The sequence below is a fragment of the Alnus glutinosa genome, chromosome 2 (genome assembly GCF_958979055.1).
Source record: "Alnus glutinosa chromosome 2, dhAlnGlut1.1, whole genome shotgun sequence".
Lineage (NCBI taxonomy): Eukaryota > Viridiplantae > Streptophyta > Magnoliopsida > Fagales > Betulaceae > Alnus > Alnus glutinosa.
Window position 1 is genome coordinate 33,922,898 of NC_084887.1, and position 17,766 is coordinate 33,940,663.

General features: G+C 34.3%; 3 protein-coding genes across 4 annotated transcripts; 2 read left to right on the forward strand and 1 right to left on the reverse strand.

Annotated features, from left to right (window-relative positions):
- Nucleotides 1-2,181: 2,181 nt before the first annotated feature.
- On the forward strand, nucleotides 2,182-5,996 carry LOC133859656 (chorismate mutase 1, chloroplastic). Of its 2 annotated transcripts, XM_062295137.1 has the most exons (7): nucleotides 2,182-2,361; nucleotides 2,481-2,650; nucleotides 3,359-3,584; nucleotides 3,669-3,755; nucleotides 4,326-4,469; nucleotides 5,399-5,491; nucleotides 5,621-5,996. In XM_062295137.1, the coding sequence occupies exons 1-7, from the start codon at nucleotides 2,209-2,211 to the stop codon at nucleotides 5,855-5,857; spliced, it is 1,110 nt and encodes a 369-aa protein (XP_062151121.1). In that variant the 5' UTR covers nucleotides 2,182-2,208; the 3' UTR covers nucleotides 5,858-5,996. The 2 variants fall into 2 exon arrangements, with proteins under 2 accessions (XP_062151121.1, XP_062151123.1); XM_062295139.1 differs by lacking the exon at nucleotides 2,182-2,361 and having other exon boundaries at nucleotides 2,368-2,650.
- A 1,285-nt stretch (nucleotides 5,997-7,281) lies between these two features.
- LOC133860873 (F-box/kelch-repeat protein At3g06240-like) lies at nucleotides 7,282-9,753 on the reverse strand. The gene is made up of 2 exons (XM_062296508.1): nucleotides 8,844-9,753; nucleotides 7,282-7,483 (listed from the first exon to the last, which is right to left on the reverse strand). The coding sequence occupies exon 1, from the start codon at nucleotides 9,728-9,730 to the stop codon at nucleotides 8,915-8,917; it is 816 nt and encodes a 271-aa protein (XP_062152492.1). The 5' UTR covers nucleotides 9,731-9,753; the 3' UTR covers nucleotides 7,282-7,483; nucleotides 8,844-8,914.
- A 5,460-nt stretch (nucleotides 9,754-15,213) lies between these two features.
- Nucleotides 15,214-17,492, forward strand: LOC133860854 (early nodulin-like protein 17). Its single transcript, XM_062296484.1, has 2 exons — nucleotides 15,214-15,506; nucleotides 16,822-17,492. The coding sequence occupies exons 1-2, from the start codon at nucleotides 15,311-15,313 to the stop codon at nucleotides 17,160-17,162; spliced, it is 537 nt and encodes a 178-aa protein (XP_062152468.1). The 5' UTR covers nucleotides 15,214-15,310; the 3' UTR covers nucleotides 17,163-17,492.
- The last annotated feature ends 274 nt before the right edge of the window (nucleotides 17,493-17,766 follow it).

A 17,766-nucleotide genomic window follows, 5' to 3' on the forward strand; every position in this document is an offset into this window, starting at 1 on the left:
TTCAATGATTAAAATTTAATTTTAAATTTTTTATAAGAAAAATAGATAAATGAAAGTTAAATTTATACCATTGAAGAAATCATAACACCTTTATTTATATATATTGTAAAAAAAATTTTACAGTATCTAATCCTTATCAGCTCTATTGGTATACTTATTTCGTGAAATTCATTCCAAAAAATATAATCCCACATCATTACCTTCATTACATGTTTATGGGTTAAACAAATCCACATGCACTACATATCTATCTATCATGAGATTAAATCGAATTTTGTAAGTTGTCTTATTACAATTTTCTAATTGAGTAAGACTTATGTTCTGTTTTTGTAACGTTAAAAATCATATTTTTATCTTATCATTATCTAATTCTACTAACGGGGTAATGTCGATGAGTTATTGAATTGTTTTTTTCTTCATCAAATACTTTTTCAATGACTCATTAACACTGCTACGTAATCAATATAATAGTGATGGAATAAAAATGTGATTTATAATATTGTTAGTGTATGCAGTCTTTCTATTTTTGAAAATTATCACTAAATCTATAGGGTTCATGTGAGTCTCTCATATAAGCCTCGTAAATATAATGATAATTTTAAAAAATAAAATAATATGAAAAATATGTGTAACACGTCTCATAAAACATAAACTTCAACCATTTCTCAACTATTTTAGTGTTTTGTCTACTTAAATGTCGTAATTATTCTTCCTGTTATCTCAATTACAATTACATGATGAAATTTCAATTACATGATGTTGATGTAGGCACTGTGATACTTGTAATCAATACGAGGATACTTCTAATTACTCAATCATATGGAAAAGAAATCTCTCTATTTCATTTGAAATGAAGATGAAAATGAGCCGATCTTTTATATTAGAGAGACAAAATTATTTTTTAAAAAATAAAATAACAATTTTACCCTTATAAAAATCAAGGGTAGACTCCTTTTTATTTCATTTTCCTTGAAATTTCCCCAATTATTATTTTTTCCCTTTTCAAGCAAGAGATTGCAATAGAAACTTCAAAGTTTCAGAAGTAAGGGTCCGTTTGGGATTGCGATTTCAAAAAGTGCAATTTTAAAATAGCAATTTTAAAATGTACGATTTAAAAAAGTGATTTTTAAAAACGCAGTTAAGCGTTTGGCAAAATCGCAATTTGGCCTTTAAAATCGCAGTTTAGCCTTTTAAAATACTGCGTTTTCAAAAAAGCATCACATTGCCTGCGATTTGAATAAGCATTTTTCTGCGTTTTCAAATCGCAATTTTTTAAAACCGCAGTTTCCAAACGGTTCATTTTCTGCGATTTGGTTTAAAATCGCACTTTTTCTCTACGAAATCGCAATCCCAAACGCACCCTAAAACTAATGAAGTGTTAACGCTAGCCACTTGTAATAACTAATCACTAATCACTAAATTAAGTCCACTTTCCCTACATTATCTCCTCCTTATATTTTCAATCAAGAGAATGTAATAGTAATCATTACAATTAATTTGTTAAGAGGAATTAATTAGATTTTGGCTTAAGTGCGATAACAAAACTACAACATATGTGCTATAGTTTTTTCATTTGTTTATATTTAATTTTAAATTTTTTTATGAAAAAGAGAAATAATGAAATTAAACATGAAGCACTGAAAAAAAAAAAAAAAAACTGTAGCACATGTACTATAGTTTTTTTTTTTTTTAAAATACATAAGTCAAATCCTAATTAAAAATTATTCAACTAAACTAAACAAAAAAAAAATAATTTACTCTCCTTCACTTAAAAATAAATAAAAATAAATTATATTCCGTGTTTCATTCATTGTCAAAAAGCTATACAAGTTTTTAACGAAGAAAATGCAAAATTAGTCTATGTGATTACATCGACTTACAATAAGTTTTATATGATATAAAAATGTTATGAGAGTTTCATGTGGTATGCAAAAATAAAAAATAAAATCTTGTATCCAATTTATGTTTTTTTTTTTTTTTTTTTTTTTTTTTTTTTTTTTATGAAAATTGTTAAATGTCACGTCAACATCATTTAGAATATGACACAAATAACTCATAATAATTTTTTTTATATATAAATATATAAAATTTTAAAACATAAATGGTTAATGTTGAACTAATTGTGTGCTTAAATGAACTTAACACATAATTGCCATATGAAAAGGAAATAAAAAAGAAAGAACGAAAGAGAAGTGCGGAATAAAAGAGATGTGCGACGCCATGACTCTTGAGGTTGTTGGCGTGGGGCCAAAGCATTCTAAGCAGCCACAACCTTCGAGAATGGGTCAGTTCAAAACCCCCGACCTACCCAGCTCCAACACCTACTCCTCTCAACAACCACCAATTCAAAGCGCCAAAAAGGCACAAGCTTTCTGTTTCTTTTCTTTGTTTTTTTGTATTTTGGCCTTTGTTTGTTGCCTTTTCTGTTCTGCTTCTTCCTTGCTCTCTAAGCTCTCTCTGTCGTTTCAATGGAGGCGAAGCTGTTAGGACCTGCCACTCCTGCCATTACAGCTCATCATGCTTCCAGATTTTCAAGACCCATTGGCTCCCTGGTCCTCCAGAGCAGGCAGAGTTTCTCTTTTAGGTCTCATGCATCAAGCTTGGCGAAGAGAGGCATTCAATCTGTACAAGCCACTGCAACTTCCGCTGGGTAATCAAATTTGTAACCCTTTTGTTTTAAATTTGTTGCGGAATCCAGTTTGTGGGTCTCTGGAATTCATTCTTTTTGGAAGGAAAAGTATATGTCTTTCAATTTTTGTTTCTAATTTCATTCTTTTTAACCTAGGGAAATCGGCATCTATAATTTCATTTATATGTTTGTTTTGGATATCGAGAATCTATTGTAGTCCAGTTTATGATGATTGTTGTATTTCTTGCCCTATAATTTGACTGACATGTTTTTTCGTGTTCTCAGTATAAGGTTTCTACTTGCATGCACAGAATAACATTTAGAATTTAGGGTGATTGATCAGATCTGCATCCAAATGAACAAAGAATCCTGAATAATTGAGAGGGTTTATATTTAAACTTACATCACATGCTTGTTTTATGGTTCGACTTATGTTATTGCTTTAGTTGCTTGCAACTATGTTTCTGAGTAAATCCGATAGCAATTTGTTTCTTGCTTCAATTAATTGTGATGCTTGCTCAGAAAAAAAAAAAAAAAAACTGTAATACTTCACTTTGTTGCTATGCTGGCACGTCTTCCTGCTATAGTTGCACAGACACTAAATTCTTGCATAAACTCAAGTCTATCATGCATATTATATGATACATTGGTGTCCAATGGGAGGATTCGAGCATCTTGCCTCTTATTTTTGATGGCTCAAATTCTAAATTATGCTATCTTTTAACGTAGGTCATTGACAATAAAGAAAAGGGTGGATGAAAGTGAGAACCTGACTCTAGAGGGTATAAGACGATCCTTAATTCAACAGGAGGATAGCATTATATTTAGCCTTTTGGAAAGAGCTCAATATTGTTATAATGCGGATACTTACGATCCTAATGCTTTCTCCATGGATGGGTTCCATGGCTCTTTAGTTGAATACATGGTCAAAGAAACCGAAAAGCTTCATGCTCAGGTATGTTAGACCCCTGGAAATAGAATGGTTGAAATGAAGGAAGGGTCACTGAAGGCATTTGATTAATTTCTCATTGCACATTAGGTGGGCAGATTCAAGAGCCCTGATGAGCATGCTTTTTTCCCAGATGAGCTACCAGAACCAGTGTTGCCACCTTTGCAATACCCACAGGTAAACATAAGATGAGTGTATACCCAAGTGTTTTTTTTTTTTTTTTTTCTTTCCCTTTATGCTTGAAGATGAACCTCCGGCTCCAGGGGTACAATTTCAGGTTTATCATTTTTTTTTTTTCTCAATTCAATTGAGAAGAAACTATAGATTTTGTGAATAGCATAGTCTGAAACTCAGAATATCTAGTCCTTTCTCACCTTTTGGAAGTTTGCAACATGGATAATTTAGGAGTACTTGTCCATAATATTTTGAGATCAGCTTAGTATGAAAGAACTAAATATGTATAACTTAGGAAAAGGGGTCAATTATATTCGGTTGCTGCAAGAAACGTAACAAACCTTCTATAAAATTTCACGCTAGGTTGGTTCAAAATATATTTAACTAGTAATATTGATGTAAAGATAAGTAAATTGTTCTGTTTTACTCAGTAGACTTAATGAAAGGTTGCCAAAAGGATTTCACACTGATAACATACCTCTCCAGTTAGATTTTATCAACATAATTGCTAGTTATTTTTCATCTTTCACCTTATTTTCTTCCATTTTGAACCTGTTCCTGACTTGCAAACAGGTACTACATCCTTTTGCTGACTCAATTAATATAAATAAGAAAGTGTGGGACATGTATTTTAGAGATCTTGTCCCGAGATTAGTCGAGGAAGGAGATGATGGCAACTGTGGATCAACTGCTGTTTGTGACGCAATGTGCTTGCAGGTATGCATTTTGGTTAATTTATCTGTGTTACTTATAAATGGATTTGGACGACTATAATGCTTATGAGTTCTATTGTTGTGAGCACAAATTATGTATGACTTGTTCTGTCTTTATGGTTCCTTGCAGTAATAATTTTATGCATCTCGAGTCTTTTGCTATATTTGCCCTTTGTATTTCAATGTCCCTTCACTCTCTCTAGTGTGCACTTGTATACCTTCTTGGTATTAGTTTCATTCATGGAGGAAATGTTGACTGCTGTTGTACCACTGTTAAATCAAGCAACGCAAGTCAAATCCTAGATAGTAGAAGAAATTGGAGGTTTTACTTATTTTTGGCAACATGGAGCTTTTCTGAGCAGGAAGCCTGTTGGACTCTTTAAAGTGGTCAAATGTGAAATAGTAAATGTAGTTCACTATGCCCTTTCCTGAGGTTAGACCAATTGTAGTTCTGAGCACTGAACTAGATCATGTTGCTCATCCGCCATCCAGTGAAATCTTTCTTCCCAAAGCATGTTCCCTATTTTAATTCCTTACATTTTTAAAGATGCATGTTATAACATGTTATCTACCTACCTTGTGTCATGTAAAGTAATGTACATTATATATAAGTTTGTAAAAGAAAAATGTCAAATATGCCTGCTGTCTAGATACATTTATTATGGGAAATTGGTGGGTGAGGTCAACAAACTTATTCTTCACACATAATTTTTATATGTGTTGCCTAATTACATAGATTATTCAATCTTGACATATGTAATTGATCTCTGAAAAACGTTTTATGCATTTTCAATGATAGTACTTTAATTTTAGGTAAACCCCAAGGCATATATGTTAATGCAGTTTTCAAATACATCAATTTGTGGTGTCATTGGATCTTTAAGAACAATACTCTTTCTCTCTCTGATTGATGCATTCTTATTGTGATTGCAGGCTCTTTCGAAGAGAATCCATTATGGTAAATATGTAGCAGAGACCAAATTTCGAGCCTCTCCAGATGCCTATGAAGCTGCCATTAAAGGACAGGTTCACAACCTCTCTTAGATGCATTCCTGCTGTACTTCTGTGCAATGCTTTTCTTGGTATTATTTACATTATTTTATTATTTTATTTTTTTCTGTTCTTCCCCTGAGGTGATGGTGTTGGATTTTGCAGGACAGGCAAAGACTGATGGATATGCTGACATATCCAAAAGTTGAAGAGGCAATTAAAAGGAGAGTAGAAATGAAGGCCAAAACTTATGGCCAAGAGGTGACAGTGGATTTAGGAGAAGATGGAGCTGAACCTGTTTACAAGATAGTACCAAGCTTGGTTGCTGACCTATATGGGGACTGGATCATGCCATTAACGAAGGAAGTTCAAGTTGAGTATCTGCTTAGAAGGTTGGACTGAGTGGAGTTTATATATCGTCACACACTCATTTAGCTGAATGAGTAGAGTTTGTGTCTCCCGGTATTTAAGCAAATGAAAGACTCTTTGTGCTTAAAATAAATAAATAAAAGACTTTGTGGATAGTGACTTTTAACGATTATATTTGTAAGTATAGTATTTATGAGCATGGTAGGCTCGAGCCTTAGGCAACTTAGGGTCGTCTAAGGCTCCCAATTGAATAAAGCCCCTAAGGGGCTTAACTAATAATTATACAATAAATATATATATTTTTTAGAAAAAAAAAATAAAAAAATTAAGGCTCACAAAACATTATAAGGCTTTAATATGGTAAAAAGTTAATAAAATGCTCTTTAATTAAGCCCCCACTTGATAATTGTACGATAACAGTTATTTTCAAAACAACTTTTTAAGACTCTAATATTGTAAAAATTTAATAAATAGTTTTTAATTTAGGCTATCAATCATGGTAAAAGTAATTATAAACTGAAAGTCTCATTATTCACATTTAGAAAAAAATTTATAAATTTTTGAAAAGTCTCACTTATTTATTATGCTTATCCCGAATGACCAGAATGTTCAATCTAAAGCTAAGTGAAGCATCATCAATGACAGAATGATCAGCCCAATCTTCTGTTTATGAACTATTTCACATAGACGGTTGCTTTCGTTCATGTAGACGGTCTCTCTATGACTCATATCGAGGACCATTTTTTCCACGTAAAATATTTTTCGGCGTTTGGCCAGTACGAAAATTACAAATACTTTTTATATTTTCATTCACAATATAAAAATATTAATTTAAAAAAATTAACTTAATAATTTGAGTTTCAGTAGTGACTTAAAGAAGGCCTATCAGTGGTCTGATGTAGGGGTAAAAATACGGATGTGGTACGATTATTAGCAATATCTGCATCTACATTTGCATAATGCGAATATAAGTACTAAATTTAAAACGACCTCGTTTTAGTGAATTTAATTAAATATATATATTATATATAAAGGAAATGCAGATGTAGTTATTAACTGCATCCGCATACCCTAAAATAGTTACCCACATCCACATATGCTGATGATGGATTTTGATAACCGCATCCGCATATGTGGACAGCGGATGTGTGCGGTCATTATAATTTAAACAAGTAGCCTCCTATCCGGTTCCATTTTTAATACTACATATTTTATTCAACTTGGAAATTACTACCAAAAATATAAACGAATAGAAATTCATATATTCCTTTTTTCCTCATATTAAAAATATTATCTAATCCACTAAAAATTCATATTTAGAAAAAAAAAAAAATAGATATTGATACGAGATACTATTTACTTTCGTTTGTAATTTTACATCTCACTTTTTCGTCAATTCATGCTCACTATAGCTCTTTCTTTTTTCTTTTTTCTTTTAATTCTCATTAGTAAAAAAATTCCAAAAACTTTAGTAAATTGAAAGGATAATCTAATCAAAATAAAAATTCCATTCCCAAAAGTTCCAATGAAATTGAAGCACTAGTTAGATTTTCCATTACAGACTGTATTACCAAAAGAAAAAGAGGCCAACTGTGAAGAGGATGATCCGAGTTGCACTTCTCATTGTCAGGTTCATCTGGTTCCGATCATACAAAAAAACTGGGAAAACAACATAGAATTAACCAGCAGCTTTAAATGATTAACAACGCAAGTTTTGATATGGGGTTCTAGAATTCAAATTAACCATAGTCCTAGGATCTAACAGGGTAACAGCATTCTACAAAGGATGCCTAACTTTCCAGCTATTCATAAACCATATATAATATATTGTAAACATTCGAAATAACAGTAGGATTACATGACAGTGCCAAAATATAAGATTGAAACGATTGAAAAAATTTAGCAGAGCAGGAAATTAGCCAGGGGAAGTGCTACTTCTGCATGTTTGTAATGAACAGGATTATGTATATGGTGTGCAATTGGTTGTAGAGTTCAATAGGAGATGCTAACCATTTAATGACCTTTAAGGGGGCCAATAAATTAGGTATAGCTTAGATTCCCATAGCCAAGTTCAGGTTTGGAGGTGAACAGATTGTGCCTAAACTTAAGAGGCTACGAATAATGCCATATCTCATGCTAACAGACTAAAAACACTCCCGGGCCCCTTATACAAGCCAAGCACATTGTTATCAAAGTACAAACGCCATGTTAGAGAGCCTAATTATCTAGAAAGCTTAAGTTATAGCAATATACATATCAATCCAGCAATGAGTAACAAGGTTGAAGGTCTTGAAATGATCCTCAACGACATATTGAGACTCATGTCAGACTCAACCCTACACAGCATGATTTGCACTTGCACTTTAAATAAAAGGAGTAAGATGGTTCGAGTTGAAGACGTTAAAATGATAAGGGAAAAAAAAAAGAAGGTAAAAATGACAGGGTAAATGTTGGTTTACCAAAAAATATAACTCTGATTGCGCCCAACTATGTATCAATGATGCAACCAATAGGAAAACTAGTGAATCACAAAAATAAGCGAGGAAAATCAAGAACTGGATCCTATGAGTAATCAAAATCAACAGTGAAAGTAATATCTAGATCCAAAGAGAAAGAGATTTCCCATGAAATATCAATAAAGTAGCTAACAACAGCTCAGAAGAGTAAAGACAAGCCATTTATACTTCTAACACAAACAGAAACCCAGCAAAAGTTATAAACCAAAATTCTGAATGCCCTCTAACTCTACCGTTTTACAGGGACCATATAGACAGAATCTTAGTACAACTATCGAAATTGATAAATAAATAATTCTTCACCTTTCTAGCGAATAACCTGTGGTGAGTTACCCAGCAAAAGTATCAATAAAAAGCAAGGGGAAATTATACTCTTAAAAGGTCAAAACACTTGGAAGACTTTTACATGATTCATATTCGCTAATGTATGTTGCGAAGCACTCAAAAGATAGCCAACATTATTAAATAAACATGCAGGAAAATGTAAAAGAAAAACCCCTCACCTTCAACGTAATTCCAGGAACTTGAAATCCAAAAGTAATATGCCAAATATGTGATTTGGTCCGGAATCTTGTTATGGCGTGGCTTGTTGCTCAAGCACATTCCCCGGTCCATTGAGGAGAATTAGGGACTCCGTGTAAGTAACAAGTTGAGAGAATCCAGCCTCAGATATTTGAAGATTCCTCCTTTCTTCTGTTGTTGGGTTATGCAATACCAAGCAATCATCTTTATCGGCTAGAACTGCCCAACCATCCTCCCGAAGCTGTATCAGACCCCAATAATTTGGAAGTAGGATTGCAAACTTTGGCTTCCAAGTCCTTTCATTACCAAACTCATTCAACACCCATATCTCAATCCATTCTTCGAACAAATTGCATCCTGGTAACATCAAAGTTAGAGAGTCATTGATAACAGCAATATCCTCAAAACGAATACCTTGAGTTGGGGGAGGCAGTAGCTCTTGGAACACCTCGTTGCTCATATCAAAGGAAATCAAGTGTCGGCGCTCTTCATTATAAGGGTCCTCAATAGCCCACCAATAAAGAACTCCATTTAGGCATGAAGGAAAACGAGGTAACCTAATCGAATGAGATGGGTTAGGGGATGAATCAATCGCCCTCCAAGAATTAGTACTAAGGTTGTAGACCACAACTTCGCGATGAGAATCGAAGCTCAGAATCCTAACCACCTTGTAATCATCAGTCTTGGGATCAAAACCGAAGCCAAAATTGGAAGTAAAGGTGGAGGTGGGCATATTGATTGGGGGGAGCATCTTTGATTCTCTTGTGGCAGGGTTCCATAACACTATCTCATAATCGGGTTTCAGATCTCCATCCTTCATCGTCAGATTAGCAGCAACACAAAGTATTCCATTGCAGGGACCGAGCATTCGTAGCCCGGTAACCTCATCCTGAAACAATTGTTAGAGATCTACATCCCCGGACAGCTCTAGGGTTTCGTTAGAGAGCGTTGAGAGACGTGGGGGTTTCGGCTCTATGGGTTTATTAGAGAACGGGGAGACACGAAGGCGGTCCAACCCATCCCCACGCCTAAGGATGGCCCCTCTGTGGGGATTGGGAGAAGTGAGGTGCTTCTTGATGAAACGAGGGTTAGTGATAAGAGCATACATGGATTTGCTTATGCACTTGAAGCGCATCAAGGATTTGACGGGCAGCTTCGAAAGGATTTCCATTGACACATCTTCAGGGAGATCCCCACTCACTGTTCTGGGTATATTTCTCGCCATAACTCCCTCTTCTCAGATACTCCTCAGCTCACATGCATGGAATGGAGAAGACTGAACGAGAACGGGGCTAGAAAAAGACACAAGAATTGCGAAAAGGAAATGCAGAGCAGACTGGCAGGACTGGAGGTGCAGGTTCACGCGTCTCTCGTGAAAGAGCTCTACTCCTTTGCTCTTTACTAACTGTACTAATGTCTGGTTAAAATTGTGAAAGTTGAAAAAGATTATCCAAGCTCCAAATAAATTCACGTCAGATTTACAGATGAAAACGAATCTCTTCATTGGACGATTGAGCCCTGGATTGTCCATAGGTCCGTAAGAATGTCATTCGAGTAGAGGCAGAGCCGAGTCCATTTTTAGAAACAGAGCTGGGTTTTGCAGAAGAGAAGAAGGAAGATGAAGTTTGCTGAAAGAGGAAGGAGAGTATATCGAGGCTTAGCTGGAATCCGGGCATTTCAAGTCATTTTGTGTTTTATATTTCATAAAATGTAATTTAGAGATTATAGTTATTGAATATTGATAATGTCATAATGATATTGCTCAGTGTGTGCTATTTTTTCTATTTAAGAATTATTTTCATATGTAGTTATTTTCTTTTTATATATTAATTTAATCTTTAAGCTTCATATATTCTTCATTCATACTTTGACCTTTTTATTTTATGTCTTGGCCTCCTTTCTCATAAAAAGGTCTGGTTTCATTCCTATTCATTTGTGTTTTAGTGTTCTATGTTAAAAAATCGATGATTAACCTCCCAATCTATCACACGTTGGCATAAAATTATCATCCGTTCATGTTATCCATTACTTTGGATGGAAATCAAGTGTCATGCATGCTACGTGGTTTTTATGTTTTACCAAAACTTTCAAAAATGCCCTCGGAGTAAAGTGTAAAAACAAAAAGAATAATTTTTTATTTTTTTTTTCAAAAAAAAGGGCTTAATTACAAAATTTAAAATTTTAAAAACTAAAAATAATTAAAACTTTTTTTTAAAAAAAAAAAAAACCTTTTGAAAAAAAAAAGGAGGGGTGGCTCAATTTTTTTAAAAAAAGTTTCTATTTTTTTATATTTAATCAGGCAAATTAACATGTGCCGATTTTTTAAGGATAACGATGTGGACTTCTATCAAGTTCTAGACTAAGGTACCATCTTTTTTTTTTTTTTTGGTTAAGTTTTCGTTTTTTTTTTTTTAAATAAAAAATAAAAAATTCTCGTGTTGTTTTAACACTTTAACCTTGGGGCATTTTCAAAATTTTTGGTAAAAAAAAAAAAAAAAAAAAAAAGTCATGTGCCATGCACGTGACTTGATTTTGGTCTAAGGTGGCAGACAACATGATCAGATGATAGTTTTTGCCAACGTGAGATAGATTGGGTGGGTTTATCGTCAATCTTTTAACATTTGACGCCAAAACACAAATTAGTGAATTCTTCAAGAAAGTAAAACTTAAATTCCCCCCTGACACGAGATACTATTTACTTTCTTTTGTAATTTTACATCTCATTTTTTAGTCAATTCATGCTCACTGTAGCCTTTTCTTTTTCTTTTAATTCTAGGTAGTAAAAAAAATCCAAAAAATTTTAGTCAATTAAAAGGATAATATAATCAAAAACTGAATTTGTGCTTTCACTTTACCAAGACAACTCTCGCCAGCACAACGACAACAATTGGTGGGAATACTGTGGGATTGAGTTCCATGAGCACAAGTTCGTGTCAATTTTATTTTTTTTATTTTTTATTTTTTTTTCAATGCCGAGGAGACAAAAAAACATAAAATAAAAATTGGACAGAGCTATGGAGACAAACTTATTAGACCACAAAATTTATTATCATGATTCGTGATGATATATATGCCTGCAAATCATTAACAACACAATGGAAAATATGTAAAAGCACCGGTAGCATATACCTAATTATTTTTTTAAAAAAAATTTAAGAAACAAAATTATTTTTTATTTTCTTATTTAAAAACATTTCATAATAACTTCAATTAATTTTTTCCTAAATCATTCAAATATATATTCTTTTACTTTTACTTTAGTTTTTTCTTTCATCTTAAGAGAGGTGAGACGATAAAGAATCGAGTTTATGATTATAATAATCATTGAGAATGCTACAGTGCTTCCCAATGCTTATGAAACATGTAGGCCTCGTTTGATTTACGGAATGAGTATTTCATTAGGAAAATAAATAGTTATTACTGGGAATGAGGAAGAGTGGAATGAAATAATTAGTTTGACGACAACACATATACCGCAATTAGAATTGACCCAAAATTATTAAAAAACCTACGTAATTTCTTATTTTTCATAAAAACTCAAATCTTAAAAAATAATAATAATAAATGTTGGACCTTAGATTTGTAGGTAGCCGACCACAAATTTGATCTAAATTCTTTTCTTTTTTTAAAGTTTAGTTTGAAAAAATTAAAGAAAAAAATGGTTTTTTTTTTTTTTTAAAACAAAATGTTGTCTATTCCTAAGGGAATAGTTATTCATTTTCGTAAGAAGGAACATGTCTCTACCAAATAAATGAATAGCTATTTCAATGGAATAGTCATTCATACCAAAGACTTATTCTACGAACCAAACGAGGCCATAGTGAATATGTTGCAGGTATTTTTTTTGTGATTTTTCTTACATTTTTTATATATTTAGATAAGAAAACCATCTATAAGGTATTTCCTACATGTGCTTAAGTGATGGGGTGCCCCTTTCCCACCTATCTCCAATTCAAATTGGTACTGCATCAATCCAGTCAATCCTGTAAATAAATAACTTTTCATAAAATTCTCTAAAGATAAAACATGGATTGGCATGAGAATATTGATGACATTATTAAATTTAACAATTTTAATTGTTTTTTTTTTTTTTTTTTTTTTGTAAATAAATGATAATTTATCAATATTATAACTCATGCCTCATGGTTAGAGCATCACGTGTTTTACATAATCCATTGAAAGTCCATGCGATTATTCCTTCACAATGGCTGCACTTTTAGAACCCTACAATGAATGTGATATGACCCTACAGTTTTATGTTTTTTTTTTTTTTTTTTTAACAAACACCTTCTTTATTACCGGAGCAAAACGCCCGGAAACCACCCAAAGGGGTTACAATGAACATTACACAGAATAGACACAAATCACAAAACAGAAGGCATTACAAACGCCCGTAGGCGAAGCTGAAACAAGGCCGGCGGCCGATGGTAGTGAGTAGAGGTAAAGAACCTCTAATCACAAAGCAAGGGAAAACCCTAGCTTAAAGCAGCTACCGAAGGTCGGTAGACTGTGATACAGGGAAAGAATTTACAAACAAAGCAAGAAAAGTTCTGGAATACAATCACAGGAAAACAAACAGCCAGAGAAACCAAGCGCGTGCGGAACACACGGCTACTCCGGGAACCCCCCAACAACAGACGACCTCCAGAAAGTCCAGATCGGCACCTTGCAAAGCCGGAAAAGCAAGCCATAACCCGCACGCGCGGGGGCAGGAAGGGAGACCCCCGGCGTGTGCTGATCACGCGTCGACCAGGAAAGAGCTACACGACCCGCCAGGAAGCCACCGAGACCGGAGAGGGCCGAAGACCGCAACAGGAAGGTTCATGTCGAAAAAGGGCCAACCGAGGTTAACAGATCTGACTTTGAACACCATCTCCGCCGACCATTCTCCAACACCCGTCTATCTCCTCGAACCAGCAACCAAAACCTCAGCTTGCTCCAAACAAAGACAAAGAAAACAAAAGAAAGAAAGACAAAACAAAACAACCTCCACCAGTGCAAACACCGGGAGGAAAGAAACTCCAACAGCCCTAATGGCTTGGAGACAAAACCCTGGCCCTAACGGCCAAGGGAAAACATAGCCAAAAAAAACAAAGCCGGGAGGAGGAGGCGTGAGGCCTCCCCCCCCGGAAGACAGGCTTCCTTCGCTAAGCTCTCGCCGGCTAGAAGATTCTCGGACTTTCTTGCAAAGAAGGAGAAGACCAAATCTCTCCAAAATCTCCCCTTCCCACAAAAAAATTAGTTTTATGTTTATAGCTTCATATATGTATGTACATCCTAGAATAAGAATGTAATTGTGGAACCATTTCCTCAAGAATGGTTGATAATGATAACTTAGTCTTTTATTTTTATTTTCTTGGTTAATAATTGATACATAAACAAATATTTAAGGATGCACTCAACAAAATAGCTAAAAAAAAAATAAAAAAAAAATCTAAGAACCATCTACTGCATAGCTATGTGGTCATAATGTGGCACTATCTATAGACCACCTCCAAAAAATCTTGCTTAAAATAGATAAAAAAAACTTTCATAATATTATCTGACTTAACCAAACGGTGTTTCTCCATCGGCCCCCAAATCGACATCACTCTAATGACTTTCGGCTTGTTTTGTTGGTGTTCATCGCTCAGTCTAACTGTGCAAAAATCTTCATCAACATGCTAGTTTTTCTTTATTATATATTTAAAAAAAAAACATAATTTGTATGTAACTAGAATAAAAATGACATCATTTTGATATAATATTTGCATTATTAGTAAAAAGTTGTAAGTCTTCATATATTTTATTTAGTAAAAGAGAAAAATAATAGTTTCTTTTGCATTTATTGTGTAGCTGAGTCTGTGAGCCATGTCGTTGATTCGTTGAAAAGAAAAGAATCACAATAAAGAAAAAAAAATGTAATTACAGACCTAAAGTGAAAAGCAAAAGCAAAATAATAGTTTAAAAAATAAAATCCTGTTTTTTTTCCTTCAATTTATTGTCTTACTTTTATCTTTAATTTGTTCCCTAGCTTAGAAAAATTATTATATTTTTTTTCTCAGAAAAGAAAAAAGAAAAACTGTAATATAATAATGATGTAATTTAAAACCAAGATATGGATTATGTCCCTTCAAAAAAAAAAAAAGATATGGATTATGGCCCATCGCCACGCCAACGCACGTGGTAGTTAGCTTGAAATCTTGAAGTTGGTCTCATCCCCCCAACGTAAAACGGTCAGCTTTTTTACAATCTTGCTAAGGTGGCTAATAATACATTATTAAATAAAGAAAACATTAATTAATAAAGCTATGTCTTTTCCCTGATAAATAATCTAACGGTCGTTGTTGCAGATCCAGAAGTAGGATCCTCTTGATTAACAAGTAAATAAGCAAAAGCAAAGAAAGGCCAAAAAACAGAGCATCCTCGAGATAGAGTGTTCCAGAGAGAGAGAGAGAGAGAGAGAGCAATGGAGGGAGTGAAAGGAGGGACTGGGTTTGGGTCACTGGCCGTGGTGGTGCTGGTGCTAATGTGGGCCGAGATGGCGATGGTTCCGGGGGTCTCGGCTACTCGGTGGATCGTGGGAGCGAACATGGGTTGGACAACCAATGTCAACTACACTATTTGGGCTCAGGACAAGCACTTCTACAATGGTGACTGGCTCTGTAAGCTTCTCTCTCTCTCTCTCTCTCTCTCTCTTTGTGGGTGTGTGAATGGGCATGCACGTGTTCAAGCTTAGATCTGCTCTCCATTAGCACAGCTTTCTCTGGTTTTTCTATCAGTAGTTCGTAGCTCATATTATGTTCTTCACTTTTAAGTGTGGTTTTGCTTGATGTATTGCAGCTAAATTAGATAGATCTAATGGGGTTATGGGGAAATTGTGTTTTTTCTTTGTTTTGCGCTACTGAATTTGCTTTTTTGTTTTTCCCCACTTAAAGTTTCTGCTTAATGTAGAGTTTGTTTGCTCTAATTTTGTTAAAATGCCATGTTTTGTGTGTAAAACCCGCTTGGAAGGGTACCGGACTATCTCAGATCTTTTGACTGTTGTCTGCTATTCTGTGAAACGTACATTTAAGGCTCTGTTTAACTGCTGAGCAAATACACAAAAGTGAAAAGAGGAAAAGAGAAAAGGAAAAAAGAAAAATGTGGTCTATGAAGACTTGAGAAAGCAAGAACTTTTTTCCTCTTACTACTGATCAGCGTGGTTGGGATGAGTTGCCTGTTAAATCACCATTTATTAAATTTAATTATCTAAATTAATATTCTTACACTTCTTCTCGTGTGAGTTTAAACTCATCCCTCTTAACAATTGAGACCTAATAAGAAGAATATTTAACTAAAAATGGTGTATAAACTGTATAGCCCAAGTTCGAATTAAGGACCTTTGCTATAATACCGGTTAAAGTGTTAAACCATCACGTATTTCAAAAGCTTAGGCTCATAGGAAATTGTGAATTTAATTATTGAAATTAATATTCTAATATTGTTTGTTTGCTGGAAAGAGAACAAAAAGAAAAAAGAACTGTTTTCTTTTGTTTTTCCAGCAGCTAAAAATGGCTGGTGATTGAACTGGATATTGTTCATAATATTTTTATGGGTAATTATGATGCTGATGAAAGAAAAACTTAATTGAAGTAGTTGAACTTGCTTGGGTTTCTGTTTGTGTTTTTCATATAGGCTGGTCTTTACTCTTTCGAGCTGCTGTTAGCTACTTTATTGATCATTCATGGGAAATCGATTTCTTTTTGGATCTAGATATTACTTCCACTATTGATTTTGATTACTCATAGGACTCAGTTATTGATTTTCCTTGCTTGTTTTTGTAATTCGCTAATTTTCCTATTGGTTGCGTCATTGATACACATAGTTCATAGTGGGGCATGTTAGGCAAGTAGAGAAAAGTCAAACCCTGCTTCCAAGCATTCTAACTTTGAAGCTAAGGCCATAAAGCTGCTGGGTAACTCTTTGTTGTTTCCCCAGTTTTTGTGTATGATAGGAACCAGATGAACGTGCTAGAGGTGAACAAGACAGACTATGAGTCGTGCAACTCGGATCATCCTCTTCACAATTGGACTACTGGAGCTGGAAGGGATGTGATGCCACTAAATGTGACTCGAAATTACTACATCATTAGTGGCAAGGGCTTCTGCTATGGTGGTATGAAGCTAGCTGTACATGTTGAAAACCTTCCACCTCCTCCCTCAACTTCCCCTCTAAACGAAAAGAGCAGCTCTCCTAGTTTGACTTCCAGAGGAAAATTTGTTTTGCCAACGGTTTTTGCCATTGGTGCAGTGTGGGATGCATTCCTCCGGTTCTGGTAGCAGTGGTGATCTTCAAAATTCAGCATTTGGTGAGAGGGTATTCGAATTAGACATTCCTTAACCAGTTTGTGGAAGGAATCGAGTTGTCTTCCACTTTCTTCCTTTTTTCTTTTGGGTGGGGGTAATTTATTTTGTGCTATTTTTCTTCAAGGTAGTTGGCCTGCCGTTGGGTGTTGCTTTGATTGAGGCTTTGATTGAGGTATTGAGTTTCAAATGTTGATTAAGAGATTGTTTTATTTATTGGCGCAATATTCAATGCGTAAACTGTGGGATATGTTGTTCTGTTTATTGGTTTATGATACGAATGGATATATGTGGGGCCTTTAACCATGTGCCTGTTTACTTGCCTCCATTTCTTGTGTTCATGTGTTAAGGTCAAAGTTTTCTTCTAAGCTGAGGAATTTCTTTCAATTTAATTCAGTTTATTAAAATAATGTGTTTCAAATACATGTTCTAATAAAAATGCTGAAAATTAAAATATGAAAAAATTCACATATTTCTTTCAAACTACAACCCAATTGGTAATGTCACTTATGTAGATTGCGTCAATGTTTTTCCTACGCTATTGAAAATTATCATTGTTCATTCCATGACAAAATACCCT

What these genes read in the sequence shown, in the direction of transcription:
- LOC133860873 (XM_062296508.1), bottom strand. Translation starts at nt 9,730, where the DNA reads ATGCTCGGTCCCTGCAATGGAATACTTTGTGTTGCTGCTAATCTGACG.
- LOC133859656 (XM_062295137.1), top strand. Translation starts at nt 2,209, where the DNA reads ATGTGCGACGCCATGACTCTTGAGGTTGTTGGCGTGGGGCCAAAGCAT. An exon ending in CAATTCAAAGCGCCAAAAAG is followed by an intron (nt 2,362 to 2,480) that starts GCACAAGCTTTC and finishes ATGGAGGCGAAG; the next exon opens with CTGTTAGGACCTGCCACTCC. An exon ending in AAGCTGCCATTAAAGGACAG is followed by an intron (nt 5,492 to 5,620) that starts GTTCACAACCTC and finishes TGGATTTTGCAG; the next exon opens with GACAGGCAAAGACTGATGGA.
- LOC133860854 (XM_062296484.1), top strand. Translation starts at nt 15,311, where the DNA reads ATGGAGGGAGTGAAAGGAGGGACTGGGTTTGGGTCACTGGCCGTGGTG. An exon ending in CTACAATGGTGACTGGCTCT is followed by an intron (nt 15,507 to 16,821) that starts GTAAGCTTCTCT and finishes TTGTTTCCCCAG; the next exon opens with TTTTTGTGTATGATAGGAAC.